The sequence below is a fragment of the Seriola aureovittata genome, chromosome 13 (assembly GCF_021018895.1).
Source record: "Seriola aureovittata isolate HTS-2021-v1 ecotype China chromosome 13, ASM2101889v1, whole genome shotgun sequence".
Classification (NCBI taxonomy): Eukaryota; Metazoa; Chordata; class Actinopteri; order Carangiformes; family Carangidae; genus Seriola; species Seriola aureovittata.
In genome coordinates this window covers 14,995,837-15,011,693 of record NC_079376.1, presented here as the reverse complement: position 1 = coordinate 15,011,693, position 15,857 = coordinate 14,995,837, and the positions used below count along the sequence as shown (strand labels likewise).

The 15,857-nt window shown below is 41.7% G+C and overlaps 1 protein-coding gene across 4 annotated transcripts in view; it reads right to left on the bottom strand.

The window, feature by feature from the left end:
• tmem63c (transmembrane protein 63C) overlaps window positions 1-15,857 on the bottom strand; it is a 30,472-nt gene that overhangs the window by 7,100 nt on the left and 7,515 nt on the right. For 2 of the 4 annotated variants that reach the window (XM_056392994.1, XM_056392990.1), the window contains exons 2-13: window positions 11,046-11,274; window positions 8,495-8,574; window positions 6,949-7,036; window positions 4,800-4,837; window positions 3,885-4,027; window positions 2,892-2,943; window positions 2,678-2,807; window positions 2,187-2,260; window positions 1,943-2,023; window positions 1,738-1,858; window positions 1,410-1,543; window positions 1,105-1,227 (exon numbers count right to left, since the gene is read on the bottom strand). In XM_056392994.1, the coding sequence (XP_056248969.1) occupies window positions 1,105-1,227; window positions 1,410-1,543; window positions 1,738-1,858; window positions 1,943-2,023; window positions 2,187-2,260; window positions 2,678-2,807; window positions 2,892-2,943; window positions 3,885-4,027; window positions 4,800-4,837; window positions 6,949-7,036; window positions 8,495-8,574; window positions 11,046-11,258 (1,277 nt within the window). In that variant the 5' untranslated portion in view covers window positions 11,259-11,274. Of the gene's footprint in view, window positions 1-1,104; window positions 1,228-1,409; window positions 1,544-1,737; window positions 1,859-1,942; window positions 2,024-2,186; window positions 2,261-2,677; window positions 2,808-2,891; window positions 2,944-3,884; window positions 4,028-4,799; window positions 4,838-6,948; window positions 7,037-8,494; window positions 8,575-11,045; window positions 11,275-13,563; window positions 14,019-15,857 lie in introns of those variants that run through there. The other 2 variants (XM_056392991.1, XM_056392992.1) reach the window with 2 other exon arrangements.

Genomic DNA, 15,857 nt, shown 5'->3' with positions numbered 1-15,857 from the left:
GACAGGAGAAATAATGAGCCTCAGTTCACAATCATCCTACAGGACAGACGGGACAGTTAACACATTTTCTCCCCTGACACGCCTGTAGTGCATGTATTGACATAAGCCAGAAATAGCCAGCTCAGTCGTTTCTTCTATGTGACTTGGTGACTGTATTTCCACTGCACTGGACTGGAGAGCAGGTTGGGAACAGCACACTTCAACGCTCAGTTTTAACGAAGGAACAAAAGACCCTGCTCAACCCCGCAGCCTGCAACTGCTCCAGTAGTCTAGTTAGTGCAAAAACACACTCGCATACAAACACACTGCAGCCAATCAGGCGTGAAGCACAAACAGTGAACGCTACCATCTCTTTAGTCAATCTCCCATACATAGACATCCCTCATTTGTTACATAATCACACTGGGACTGCTGCTGCATTTGCTTTCCAAGATGAGACACATGCATCGTGGCTAATCCAATCATGGATAAGGAATGAGCTTTAAATGGTGTTTGCGATCCGTTTCACACAAGCAGCAACATACTGATACATCTTGAATGTTGTGCTCAGTGCTCAATGAAAAAGAAATAGGAATATTAACACTAATGCCAAAGCTGAGATGCATAATGCATAGATAGTCCATCATTATGAGCTAATTTTGCACTGACATGAATTACTGAAGCTCACAGAACTTTGGTTTAAAGTCTAGTCATGATCTTGAGGTTTCCAAAGATACTAAACATGTCAGGATAATTAAAGGGAAATATTTCTAAATGATGCATGAGATGCGTAAAATTGGGTATTACACTGTGTCTCCCTGGGTTTCCACTGGGTGCTCCAGTGTCCTCTCACAGTCCAAAGACATGTTGGATAGGTTAATATATTGCTTGTATTATAGGTGTGAATGTGACGGGGTTAGGTTACAGCTACCCGTGAGCATGCACAGGATAAGTGGGTATAGATAATGGAAGTATAGATATCTCCTGTTTGTAGCTGCAACAAGTAATAACAGTATAATTTTGTCAGAGTGGAAAATCTGACTAATTAACGGAGAATTCAAGAAGAATATTGAGACCAAAAAGCACCAAAAGAAAACTGTGATTTCCAGTGATGTTGGTACTGACCAGATGATGTCACTGGGAGCAGGTGCATAGCTGACCCCCCATTTGTGAGACTGCACCACAGTGGTGATGCTGGACTGCTGGGGTCTGCAACGGCAGCGCACAAGACTGTAGTCCTTCACAATCCTGGAAAACAAAACAAAACGAGACGTTTGAAGTTGCTGCAGAAATCTGCATCAGCGCTCAGTCTCCCGCCTGCTTTTATGCCTCTCCATGAATTTTAAGGGTGCTGCCTGCTGTGACATGGGTTTATGTGATGAGAGGATCTGACAGACATAAACCTCAGTGTCGTGCTGTTGTTTACTCACACAGCAGTCATCCTCTCATCACGGAAAGTCACAAAGGCGATGCCAAGCCTCTTCATGGAGATGCGATTCTTCTCAGCGTTAAACTCGTCAGTCCGCTTTTCCTCTAACTCACTGTAGTACTGTTCTGCATCCACCTGCAGAAAAAAGTTAGAGCACACATTACTCACTGCATTTTTTTACTCTCAGAGATCCCCAGATATGCAGTGGCAAGATATGTTGTATTTACCTACATTTGGATTGCAGTGCCATCCAGTGGTAATATCTTTTCTGTGCAGCAACTCTACAAGGAAAGCCAAGTGCAAGTCCCAATAATACTGATAAAATGTACCTTTTCAAAGCCGCAGATGTCGCAGCAGAATATCTGAGCACACGGATGGGTCTTGATCATGATCTTCCCCTCCTTTTGGGATTTTGTGGCAAAATACAGCCTGCCTTTCATCGCTTTGCGTCTGTAAAAAAAAGCAACATCCTCAGACAAGAGCTTCACACTGATCACAAAACTGTGTTGTTCAGATTTGCAGCAGTTACTATACCTCTCCAGGTCCAGCCTCATCAGCTTGTGGACATCGAAGCAGAAACGGATGTCAGTGACAGTGCAGCTGGGGTAGGCCTCACTAGTGAATGGAGCAGAAGAAGTTATTCATAAAGAATGTACTGAAGTTGTACACATAGATGTATGAACAAAAAAAATGGCCGGGGGTCCTCATGACAGGAAAGAAACATAAGGAATTTGACTTGACAAAATAGAAAAATAGAAATAGAGCAGTAAATGTGTACTGGAAATGTTTGGTGATGAGTCCTGGGTCAGAGATCTCTCTGGGTATGGAGGTAATCATCAGTGTCCTGGCTATCTGCAACACATAACGCAACCACCATGAGTTATAATGAACTGCAAAAAAAATCCATCTGATCAAGTGGTTTAGAGTTAAACGGCCATGGCTTTGGTTGCCATTAAAGTACAGGCTTCAGAACTGCTGGCATGGCTGTGACTCTTTGTCTTGTTATTCATTTTGGCCCCGAAAGTCGTTTTTTCTTAAAACAACAGAACAAATCTGTCATTTCAAGTTGTTTTAACAGTTTCCTTGATACCAGTGCAGAAATCTGCCCTCGTCTTCTTTTCTTTTGTAGCATTTTTTTTTGATTGTTTGGGAAAAAATGTGTGTTTTGTTAGAAAGTAAAACTCAAAAATAGAGAAATTGACTCGATAAGATGGATGTTTTTACAGCCAGGCCATGATGTTTAAACAGTGTGATGTGATGGTGACGGACCTTCTCGTCCTCCCTGTACTCCAGCCGTATCGAGTGGTGAGCCATGCACAGCAACGTGATGATGAAGTAAACCAGGGCTAAGATGCTGTGGAGCCAGAGAAAGCTGTCCCTGTCGGCCACAAAAACACCGCTGTAATTCAAACGTAGAAGGAGAGTCCAGTGTTTCTGTGATATGTCATGAGATTTGATGTCATTCATACGGTGTTACACTCACTTTGCACTAACGTTAGCCAGTGTTGTTCTTCCGAAGTTTTCAGGACTGTCTCCTGTAGAAATAATTAAACGTGACAGAGAGTGAGACGTTTTAATGACTTAACGGGGAACCCCCCCCCCACCCTCCACCTCCTCTCCCTCGCCTCTTTTGTCTGGGGGGGTGAGGCAACAATGAAGCAATGTCACTATTCAGAGAAATTGTTTTCCTTCCAATCTAATGAAATCTCAATCACACAAAATCCAAACATCGCACACGTGCCTAACTCCTGTTGTTTTAATTTTGGGCACCCTTTGTTTGCTGTTGCCATGGCATTCTGTCAACGGGTGTTGGTTTATTTAATGACTAGGGTGACACACTGGTCCATAAGATGTCAGCCAGCAGTAATAAAAAAGCTTCTGCGGACCGCCTAGCTCCTCATAGACCCTGTAATGGCTCCTGCCTTCATCCTGCTCCTACATAAAAAGCACACAACTGCCAAAAGGCATTTCTGCTGCTATTTAGCAGCTGGTTTTGTTTCCCATCCCAGCCCTGACACCTATATGTGTATGTTAAGAGGAAATGAAGCACTTTCTATTCCTACAGTCTGACTTGGGGAATCACTTGATGATTTGCCACTGGCATGCTAGTAACTCCCTTTAGATGAAGTGCAGCCCCTGTGTATGTATGTGTTTATGTGTTAAATAAAAAGAGTTTTACTCCATAATATTGTTTTATAGTTCAAGTTAAAATTATCCTTCAAGTTGATTTCAGTTTTGATCTTATTCCATTTTTGCAAGATTTTTTTTTTTTTTCTTCACCTCAGTTTTACCACAGATTATTTTAAGATGAAATTTCTAGGCATTTAACCAGTGTATCCTTTGGTGTGTAAATGTGTGTGATTGTCTCTGTGTGGTCTGGCCTCTCTCCCTGCGAGGTGCCTCTCCTGAGGTTAAGGATATCCCTTGGCTATTCAGACATTCGGCTAGGTCGACCATCGTATGAGGACCAAAATACCCAGGAGGCTCCCGGAAAAGTTGACCGGCAGGATCGCGGCCAAAGACAGCAAGCAAACTACTGTCATGAGCAGGATGATGTGGCGCTGGAAGGACAGGTATGTGACGGCGTCGATGCCGCATTTGCTACGGATCTCCTCGTCCCTGCAAAAAGAGAGAGAAGAGAGACTTTCAAAATCCTTCAATACCAAACACCCCGAACTCTCTACACAACATGATGATAACAAAGACACTGTTATCATCTTGAGGTGTCAGTGATGAAATTTCCACTTGAGCAGATGCAATAGTACTCAGAGGGGTGCAGTCTTAACCAAACACATGCATGCAGTCCTGTCTGCTGCCAAGACAAATGGGCCTACAGCTTATACCTCATCATGAGTAAAACTGTGGCACCACTATTTGATGCCAGAAGCTGTGGTTACCAGGCGGGAGGTTTAGAAAAAAACAGTGTCGTAAAATAGAATAAATGCATGAAAAAAAAAAAAAAAAAAAAAAAAAAAAAAAGAGGTGTACACCGGTCACATGGAAGCCCACACATTGCGAACTTGCAGGGTGGGTTTGCACTTTTCCCAGGGATCCCAGGGTGAGCCACTGGCACGAGAGCTAAAAAGAGAAGCACGCAAACGCCACCATAATGCTATGGAAACCATGGACACCATGGAAATCGCTTTTTTACGGGGTTAAATGTGTTGTGTGCAGTCAGACTCGGGCAAAGTGCAAATATGCAACTGGAAACCATGGCACCAGCGGTCGCATGAGCCCAGACTCGTTTGTTTTTGCTGCTAAATGAGATATAACACGAGAGTTTACATTTGACAGTGACCTCAGCTTTGAAGACAGAGGGCCAATAAAAGGATGGAAGCTAAGATGAGAGAAGGGTAAAATAATTACAAGGGCAACTGCTTTGTGTACTTACTTCATATGGTAAAGAGATGAGAGCCACGAGCAGAAGCCCTGGAAGGAGAGGAGAATCATAAATCATCCAATGGATTGGTTATTAAAGATAATAAATTACATATATATGCAGGTCTGAGCACACCACATCTGTCTACTTGCATGCATCCATTATTTGCATAGTAATAAGATCTGCAGAGTGACATAGAGATGGAGGTTTAATAGGTCTAGCCTGGAGCAGTAACCACTTTACTGCAGCCTCAGCTTTGTGTAGGCACAGGGCGATGACTCCAGTCTGACTCTTTGTCTTACACTGTTGTAAACATGCGGGGAGTGACCTCAGTCTATCACACAGGTGTCATGGTGTCAGATATTCCAGCTGAGTCATGACCCAAACTTTCCTCTTACAACAGTTGACGCAATCATCTTAGACAAGTGGACTTTATTATCAAATGCAGCATGCAGCATTTTTAGAAATCAATATGTCACTAACTAATTAACTGTGACGCCTTATTATAATTACTGTAAACAAATCAGTACATGATCAGGAGGACTGGTAGACTGTCTCACACAGACATATGGTTGATTATAGCATTTTTTAAAATGAGACATGTTTTCATGCTGTATGTCCCACAGTGCTCTCTCCATCACATTTTGCAGTGTAACAACAACTGGAGTCTGCCGGTCTTTCCTCAAATACTATGCTTCTTTACCATAATTATATTATTTCACTGATTCAAGGTACCCTGTGGAGTTTTTAACCACTAGTGGTGCTGTGTAGCAGTGTTAAGATGAGCAGGTCCCTTTATTGTTTGTATGTGTTGTAACAAGCATGTGCATAAGAAGCATGGGGGTGACATAACATAGTGAGAGGGGGATACATGTCAAATGACAGCTTTAACATTGTCTTTTGTATAATCCCAGAGCCCTTAAATTAACTTCTCAGGCTTTGTCCCACTGTGAAACTAAATAAACACTATTTGGAGTAAAACTTAGTTCTGTGATAAAATGCCAGCGCACTAGCTTCACTTGCTGCACACATGATCATTGTGCGTGCTGAGCTGCACTGGCCAGCAGTAAAGGGAGAGACAGTGGAATATTTTCCATTCTGTGGTACAGAGTTGTTTAGCTAATCTCTTTCTGCACCCGAGCCGATGGCTGCACGGTGACTGAGCTGGTCGCCGGGCCGGCGGGGAAAGGAAGCCAGAGTGCTGGATGGAAAATGTGAAAATTTCTAAATATTATCACGGCTCTTCCTCAGTGGACAAAACTAAAGATGGAGAGGGTTTTATACCAACACAGTGGTGGCATTGTTTAGCAGAGCTAGTTCTAGTTAATTATACCCAACAACTTCTAAATATTCAATCCTAAAGCTGCAGTTATATAGTTTCTGGCCACACAACATTGACATTGTGTTAGCAAATAGTTGCCTATTTACACACCCAGCAGACAAGGGGCTAAGTCTTATATTGACTCTCCTTTTAGCTCTGGTCTTATTTCCACTAGTTTTTTCTAAAATATTTGGCTCTTTCGCTTCATGTTCACTGAATAGTTGCTAATTTTGTCTCTCTGTAGTTTGGGTCAGGGCAGATAAAGACGGTTTATCTGAACTTTTCTTTTCTTTTTTGTTGGAAGCAGGTGTTGCTGTGGCTGAAGTCTACTGTGATAAGAGTCAAACTTGAGATGCCTAATGTAAATAAATTAGCTAAAAGAGGCCAAAAAATCAAAAGAAAACAAACAAACAAAAACCACACCACAATGGTAACTGCAGAGCTGGGTGATAATTCTCTGTGGGTTTGTCACTACATATGACACCTTTCACACAGTTATTTGATATATTGTTAATAAAAAATATTAATTAGTGCAGCTTTAAAATAAATTCACAGCAAAAGAAAAAGACCACACTCCAATGTAAACTCAGAATGTAAACAACGCAAGTTTCAAAACTTAAACGACACACTAAACACACATTTTACGAGGTAAGAATTACATTAGACGTTTAGGGAACATAAAATGTTTTATATGTTTTGTTGAGAGAAGCCGAATGGAAACAAAACAGGCATGTGTTTATGGTGAACTCCACAGGGTTCCTTTAATTGATCTGAGAACGCTACTGAGGGGTTCCTTGGTGCTTTTAAAAAACAGATGAAAAACTCAAACTCAAAACTCACCATGTCCTTGGTCTCAGAGTCAGAGGGGCTGGACTCTGAGGGTGACTTCTCTTTCTCACTTGGTTCTCCATAAAACAGGGATGTGAGACTGAAGTGGGCAGACGACATACACAAAGAAATAGCAGGATCATCACATTGACTGTGGCCTGACACGACCTTATCAGTATATCCAGTATTAAACTCTGTGCTGTAAGGGATATCATAATGTAACTGCTGCAGACGGTCCCTGTATAGTACCTGTCTGAAATCTATCCCAGTGTGCATGAATACATATTAAAACACATATAATATGGTCAAATCTAATAAAGCCAGTGCGATGATTGAATTTGTGGATATTTCTCTGTGGGCTGTACCACTGACAGTTCGACAGCGCGTCAAATTAAGCAGCATAATTGAATCAGTACTTGAGAGGACCGCTTGGCAAAACACACAGATGCTGCTTGCCCTTGGGTGCTATGAAGCCGCCATCGGTCAGGCAGAACTAATCAAGCCGGCACTCCCACAGAGAGGGGACTCCGGTCAAGCAGAATAAAACCACTGCAGACTCATGCAGACTGCTGCATGAACCAGGACTCATTTCATAACCTTCAAGGTATTCCAAATACCATTCGATCAACAAGGAATTGGCAACCGTTGATTAATTGTTTTAAGGGTAAGTCTGGTGATAGTCTTTACTTTTCTTACTGTTAAGAAATCACATGAAAAAGCCCAAATCAATTTTTATCAAACTAACAAGTATCGTCTGTGTAGCCAAAATTTATTATTATGTCCTGGTGGCTTAAAAACACAACAAATGTGTGTTAATCCGCAGCTGAAATTAGTCCCAAATATATGCATTATTTTCTTGTTTGATTAACGTTTGCTATAAACTACTGTGTCCAGCTGTTTCTGGAAATTATTTAGGATTCACATTTTGTGCCACAGACAAGATAGGGAAGAATGCATTGTTGGTTTTGGTCTTTTCATTTCATTTGTTGACAATAAGAAAAAATAAACAATAAAACCGGCTTTCTAGCCTTGTCCTTTAAATTATTTATCAAGTGAAAATGCTAAATATTGGCTAGTTCCAGGTTCTCACTGTGACGATTTTATATGTTTCTCTGTTTTATATGATTTTATTTTGAACATCTTATGGTTTTGGCCAAAACAACAAAAACCTATAAAAAAAACCTCTATATTAATCAACAATGAAAATAATGAAAATATTCGAGTAGATGAGATATTTTTTCATCTAGACCACTGTATGTTTATATATATATACTGTACATATGTATGTCTGACTTATGTTAATACAGGGGTTCCAGTTTCACTGAGAACATATAGAAGGTACCGACCACTCCAACAACAACAACAGCAGAAGCTGTCTGCAGTAATTTGCTTTCTGTGCAGTACCATTTATACTCAGCAGAGGGAGCTGGAGGTTGCAGCATCAGGACTCAGGAGCGGTTCCACTGGGACTTATTACTCCATCTTAATTGTTGACATGGCTCACAGGCGAGTGAGTGTATCTCATTTTTTTGTGTAAGACAAAGAGTGAGGGATTTACCTGTCATTCTCCATCAGCAGAGCCAGGCGGCCGTAGTCCCAAGCAGCCTTTCTCAGACAGGAGAAGATGAGCAACAGGAACTGGAACACAAAACAAGAACATGAATGCAGATCTCCTGGGGATCTGACTTACACAGTCACACACACTCCATGTCCTCATCTGCTCTGGGTCCATCATCAGCCACACCCTTTGCATACCGCTTGATTTGAAAGCTGAGGCCCATCTCTGCGTTCTCATGAAGACCCTACAGATAATTGATAGGTTCAAAAAGCAGCAGCAATAATGAGCCATCTTCTTTCTTTAGAGTAGTACATGGTTGTCTTGGAAACTACCAGAGACAGGTCAGCATGCACATGCAAACACATGCTGTGCACTAATAATGAATGAGTCTGGTCAATAGCAAGAATAAATCTAAATCGCCTCCATTCTGCCACAAATAGAGAGCAAACTGCACATCGCAATGAAATTTAAAAAACCCTATTCAACCACATATTATAGTACACAATAGTGCATTCAGCCCTGGTTCAAAATCCAAGAGCATAACTGGAACACGATGGATGAATGTTGACAAATGCAAATGGAGTAAAAGTGCTGATGAGTGTTTGACTTTCGTTATGGCATTAAATCATTTGCCCATTTGTACAAGAAGACATTCGGTTAAGTGGACGGGGATGACAGCCATGTTAATAGGAAGAAAGCTCCTATGAATGTTGAATGATTCATTCTTTAGTGATATAAAGCCTTGCATAGACAATCAGGGCAACCTTGACTCAGGCTTGAAGATGAATAATGAGCGTGTGTTCACATCAGCAGACAGGGCCCAAACTCCTTTAAATAAGCATCTCCCCCATTATCTCGCTGTTTCCTCACTGTCCATCTCCTCTCTGTTGTTTTATTTTATTTCGTCTTGATGCGTGGGCACGCTCTCCTCAAGTCCCACAGATGATTTATTCTGTATGATGGTGGAATTGATGCAGAGGCGTGCTCCCGTCACCTGGGGGGGAAGAGTGCTTTGACTCATGCTTGTCATTAAGAGACAGCGCTCAACCATCTGTGTTGTCATGACAACCAGACAGCGATAAAATGAGCCAATTAAAACACAGAGGTGGCTGATTGAGAGTGATAGCAGTGCAGGGATCAAGCTTGACAAGGCCTGACAGTGGAACTGAGGTAGTTGACAACTGAAAGTGGAAGCCTATTATTATCTGGAGACAGATATGCAACTATGTTTGTAAACACTGCGGAAGGAAAGCTAAGACATGAAGCTTTTGTGCAGATGAATATTATCTGCAACATGCACACAATAATGCGTATGCCTTCGTGTGTATTCATGTACATCACTATGAAGCCCAAAAGCCCAGATGAGGAGAAGAAGACAAATGAAAAGCTCCACAGTGACACTGTTTTGGCAGGCATGAATTTACTAAGAGGTTAATTCAGCCTTAAAGCTTTTTTTTTGTTTTCCTACAAAGAGCACCATAAATTAAAGCTGATAAAACCAATTTTGTGACATTTACTTCATTTCATTCCACACAAAATTCCAGGATTTAGTCAAGTCCACTTCCATAAAGGCGGGGACGGATTACAAAAACAAAATCTGGGCAGCATAGGCGGGGATATCCTGACCTTTAGTAGATTATTATGAAGACAGTTGTTAAGGTTAGTTAGGACCTGGGGTAAGGGTTAAAATCAACACTGGGTCAGGATTACAACTATATTTAGGCACTTGACAGTGAGCGCTCTATAAAAAGTCATTGGAAGGTCCTCACAATGAATTTAAAAAATGAGCGAATACGCAGTATCTCAGAATTCATGTCACACATTCACCAATGATGTCCAACATTACTAACACCTGCTGTTGAACTCCATTATCATCAAAAGCAGAGTGAGGTGCTGGTGACAGGATGTCCATTATATACTACACTTTCACAGAGACAGCCCCCTGAACACATACCACCTCCTGTTGTCATTTTGTATCAGGGCTCAACATGGTGTTGGTAGTTTGGATATATTCAGAAACCTTGTAGTCAAGGTCTCTCAAGCTGCAGAAGTAAACAAAGAAGAGCTGATCTGGACTATAAAAGATGGGCTGTAAGCTTCCTGTTAGGAGAGCAGACATGGTTCTGAGTAGAGATAAAATGGTTAGTTGATCAACTGATTTGTAGATGAACAGAAAATGAATTAGTTGTTTAAGTAATGTTTAAATATTTTTGTAGCACTTTTTAGTGATATTTGCTTTCAAATTTGAGGATTTTCTGAATATCCCCCCCGTTTTGGATTGCTAGATATTTTCGTAGCTATTTTATTAAACCAAAAGGTTTGGGTATTTTTTTTGTGTGTGTTATTCTATAGACCAAACAGTGAATCAAGAAAATAATTAGATAGATTAATCAATATTTTAGAAGGCAGGCCTATAGGAGAATGATAATATGACATTTTGAGAAGTGTTTCATATTAAAATTTCCAGTCATGTATCACTTGGCCATGGCATTTCTGGAGCTATTGTTGACACTTTTGATATCATTGGGTGAGTGCACGCGTGAGTCTGTACCATCCAGAGCACCACATTGATGGCGAGGACCGTGGGCACCCCCCCAAATGGCAGACCCTGGAGGACGCTGCTGCGGGAGTGGGAGCGGTAGCATCTCTCAGCTGTGCTGTTTTCTTCCCCAAAGGATACCAGGAAGCCCAGAGCATTGAGCTCCACAGCACTCCCCTCCACCACAGGGGGAGCTCTCGTCACAAACAGCTCAGAGTGCGCCATCAGCACTGGACCATACCTAAAGAAAAAGAAGAGTTTAAAAGAGAGAGAGCATTAGAATGATACAGATGGTTTTTCTTTTAAGCTTTGAGCCACACCTGTTGAAGCTCTCAAGTCCGAGCAGTCGCCTTGATATCACACTGAGTTGGGCAACGAGTGACAATATTGGGATGAATCTAAATCTGTTGAATACTCACTTGGCCTGTACAATTACAATGTTTGTGCCTTTTAATGGACACAGTGGGTAAAGCTGTGGTGATGGCATTAACTGCTTAAATTAGGACATAATGGTCTGTGTTTCTTTTTAACATTGTTGTGACTCATTTTTTATCAGAAGTGTCTGTCACTCACTCTAAGTGCAATTATGATACCATTTGCAAGGATCGGTCTAATGACCACCACGGTCCATTAGCAGCCATTGATCTGTGTCTGCGTTTCTTTATCTGACAACTGGAAGTGGAGATGTCACATGAAAGCAACAAACTGACTGTTGACTCTCTAAAAAGCTTTAATGTGTAACAGGATGATGCTAACAAGTCCATTTAACCATGCAGACAAGAAAGTACTTTTGTTGTGAGACTCAATTTAATAGTCCAAGAGCAACAGCTTAAACCATGTGGTTATTTATCCATTTTAGTAGTAAAACAATCCTTTTGTCCATATTGATGGACAAAACAGCTCTGAACAGCTTGTTGAGGGTTGGCAGTTATGACCACTTTCTGCGTATTTCTCTGTCTGTGAAGCATGCACAGGATATAATCATTCACACTGCCATGACCACAGAATGTAGGCCTGAACCATCTGTCCTCCAGCAGCACGCACTCTCCCTTCTTTCAATCAATACAGTCCCGACTCCCAGCTGCTCTGCTCGTGTACGCTCCTCGCTGAACAAACAGTCCGAGAAAATGGAGCAACAACAGTGGAGTGCTGACAAAGCTTTGCATCAATACTGCAAATTCACCTAAGTGAATGACATCAATCATCGGATTTCATGGGAAAAAAAAACAGTTTCCACATTATTTCCAGCGATGCTGGACTGTGACAGAACGACGCGCTCTGTAGTAAACACGGTGTTTGCTCTGCAGCAGTACATGGCAGCCAAAACTGCATCACAGTCCTCTGCTGTCCAACTCTCACAGGAGCTGTGAGGTAACATGAGAATTAAATGAGTGAGAAAAGGGAGAGGAAGCTACAGGCCTCCAAGCCGGCACACAATACCGATCCAAACCTTGGTGTGATTTATCACTGCACCAATGATGTCACTTCCTGAGAAGCTCCATAACAGTTTTGTCAAGCATTTCCCAAATGGTGCTTGTTGTGCAACAGAAGCCACAGCAGGATGTCTTGTGTAGGAGGCGAGCTGATCAATGGCAGTGCTGCTGGACCGCTGTACATCACACTGTCAGAGAGGTCTGGTGAAGAACAGAGGTATAAAAATACAACTCAGTGATCTTTAGCTGCTCTTTCTGCACCACTCTACTGTCTTTCTTAGTTGTGAAAGTGGATAGCTTGCAGTCAATATCCAGATACTGTCAGATACACAGCACCTGAGCCTCCCTGCGGAGACGACTGGGGATTCCTTGAGGATGGATCACAAGGCAAATCCCTAACACACATACACACACACACACACACACACACACACACACACACACACACACACACACACACACACACACACAAACACACACACACACACTGCAGAGAATGTGTTTCCACGGAAGCTGGTGTACTATATCTCAGGCTTTTTCTCTCTGCTGATAATGAATTAAGGCACCGATATGGACAAAAGGATTATTTTACTGCTAAAAATTGATTAACAACCACAAAGGCTTACATTACAAGCAAAGAACATACAGTTCTCTGAAGGAAAATGAAGACGGAGCATCCTACTCTCATTAAATAGTAGATTTGGTGAATGTTTGCGTCTAAAATTGTCATTTTGGAAACAAATTATCAGACAAACTGATGGACAAATGGATTGACAGGAGATTTTGACGTTCTGTGATCAATAGAAAAACAAACCATCCAAAGCTTCCAGACAGAGTCTGAATTGTTTCTTTAGAGAGAATACGTTGCCTGATATAAATAGCTGCAGTAAAAAAAAAGTAAAAACAATTCAGTGCCTATTTTTATATTCCTGAGATGAGCTTATGATAGCAAACCAATCAAAGAGCAGCTGTGTCAACTGTGCAACAGGAGCTAAATCAAACAGAAACGATGCCCCATTACAAAAGAAAAACACAACTAACTAGCTGTAAACTGGAAACACACTGAAAAACTTTGACATGCAGAGGCTTAAACAGACCTTTATCGGCTCATTGAGCTGTTTTTCTTCTTGCGTCAGACGAGTCATTAAATTCGAACGCCACCGGCTGCTGGTGTCAACAGTGAAACTCTTCCTCCCCACCTCCAGAGCAGAGCAGGATGCTAAAGGATACAGGCTGACTGTGGTGTGGTTTCACACAACATTTGGACAAACGTCACCGCATGACTCAGCAGTTTGACTATGAGACTTGATGGATTTTCTTTCTGCCTCATCCCTCATGTATAAAAACGCTCAGATGCATCCCATGGTATCCATTTCCACTCCAGCTTTTTCAACTGAAAGTCTGAAGTCTTTCTAATCCTTCCCCTCTGCTCATTTCTCTCCTCCTCATCCCTGAGTCGAGCCTCCAAGCCAACACAGCAGATTACAAACTGATGTTTGGCTTGGGAAGCAGTGTTGTGCCTCCCGCTGGCAGCATGAGTGAAATCCCTTCTCTGTGCTCAGACTGCTATGATCACAGATTCTGAAGTCAGTGCAGGAGCCGTGAACTGGTGATGAGATATACCTGAGTTTGAGTCAGAGACGCAGAAAAAAAAAAGAAAGCTCAGGTCAGCTAATCTGCTCATTGCACCAAAAAAAAAAAAAACAGCTGAGGTATCTGTGTGTGTGTGTGTGTGTGTGTGTGTCTGTGTGTGAGAGAGGATATTGTCCCTGAGGTGATTTAGACAAAACAAATAAAATTGTAAGTCAGAAGATTGATAACTCGTAATAAACCCTGATTCAACCCAGATATCTATCATCACTCCCTTGTAATATTTTGATTAAATCACTTCTGTTGCAGCCGTACCACGGTGTTTCAGAGCACCAATATTTTGGCGCTGTCACCACCTAATTAACGTTTTGGCTTAAAATAGTGTCTGCAGCCAAACCAGAGATTTCATGAGGCTGTTCTTAGACATAGTGGTGCTCTGAGCTAAATGCTAAAGCTAGCATTAAGACATGCTCACAGTGACTGACAATGGAAGAATGATAATATTGGTAACATTTAGCAGGTATAGCGTTTCACCAAATCAGCTGGCGTCATTGTCAGGAAACCCTCACAGAGCAGAGATATGCACAAATTGCGAAAAAAACAAAAGTGTCTCACCATTGTCCTTCGCATGTGACAAGTTTGACCAGTATCTTCATGGAAGAGACTGCATCACCATACACAGCGTTCTTCAAAAAAAAACCCTCCCCAAAACGGCTGCAGAGAATGCTACTGCAACTCTGACTTTATCATTTGATGGTGATATACAAACAGGGGAAGGACCTTCGTGTGGCAGATTTCCTGTCTGGTGCAGCAGACCCGAGCACGCAGCACACCCAACTGCCATCACCGGTCAGCATCTATGCCATGGGCCTCACCACCGACGTAAACATGAACTAGTGCTTTGTAATGCTGACACGAGCAGCTGTATCTATGTCATCATAAAAAAAGCTGTGACAGGAAACATCTTTACACTTAAACAGGTTGCATCGTAATTCCCAGCTGCACCAAAACCCTAATCGACACCATAAAGCATTTGGTGATCAGCCCCGGAAGAGCTTTCCCTCCCATCGTCAAACTTTCAGTTGGACCAAGACAAATGACATTACCTGCCTGAGGGAATGAGAGAGATGGTCCTGTTTTGCCAGACAAATGAGTCATAAATAATATGTAAACTTGTGTTGACCTCCAAACCTCTGCACCTAATCAACTGCCAGTCACTGTGAGATAAAAGACTACCCCCAAGGACAACTCGCAATCACCATAAATAAAAGAATAATGGTTTCAGAGCTGGTGTTGTCTCTCGACTGCAGCTTTGTTAAACGTGCAGTTGCCCCTGCCACCAACGTGTCTGTATTGGCAAAGACTGTTCTCTCTGTGTGAGACAGCAATACCCGCATGGAGAGGAAAGGTTTGACATTTCCCCTGTCATTGGCTTCATCTCAAAGGCTCCAAGCTGGTAAAATATATATGAGCGTTTTTTTAGCTGTGCTCTGCATTTTAATACAAAACTGAGCTAGTAAAAAAAAAAAAAAAAAAAAAAAGATTCCTCTTCTAATTGAAAATTGAAATTGAAAAATAATGCAAACAATTCTTGGTTAAAAGAAGTTGTGCTTTAAAGCTGCATTAAATTCTTCATGGCCATTTGTGGGCAACAGAATTAAGTGAAATCAAAACAACTGACATATCATATCACTTTATAACGTTGATATGGTGAATGTTTTGGCAAACAATTGACTTTTTACACATGAAGCGGAAAAAAAACCATTTCTGTTTCTGGACACCGGAAAAATTTAAGTCTGAT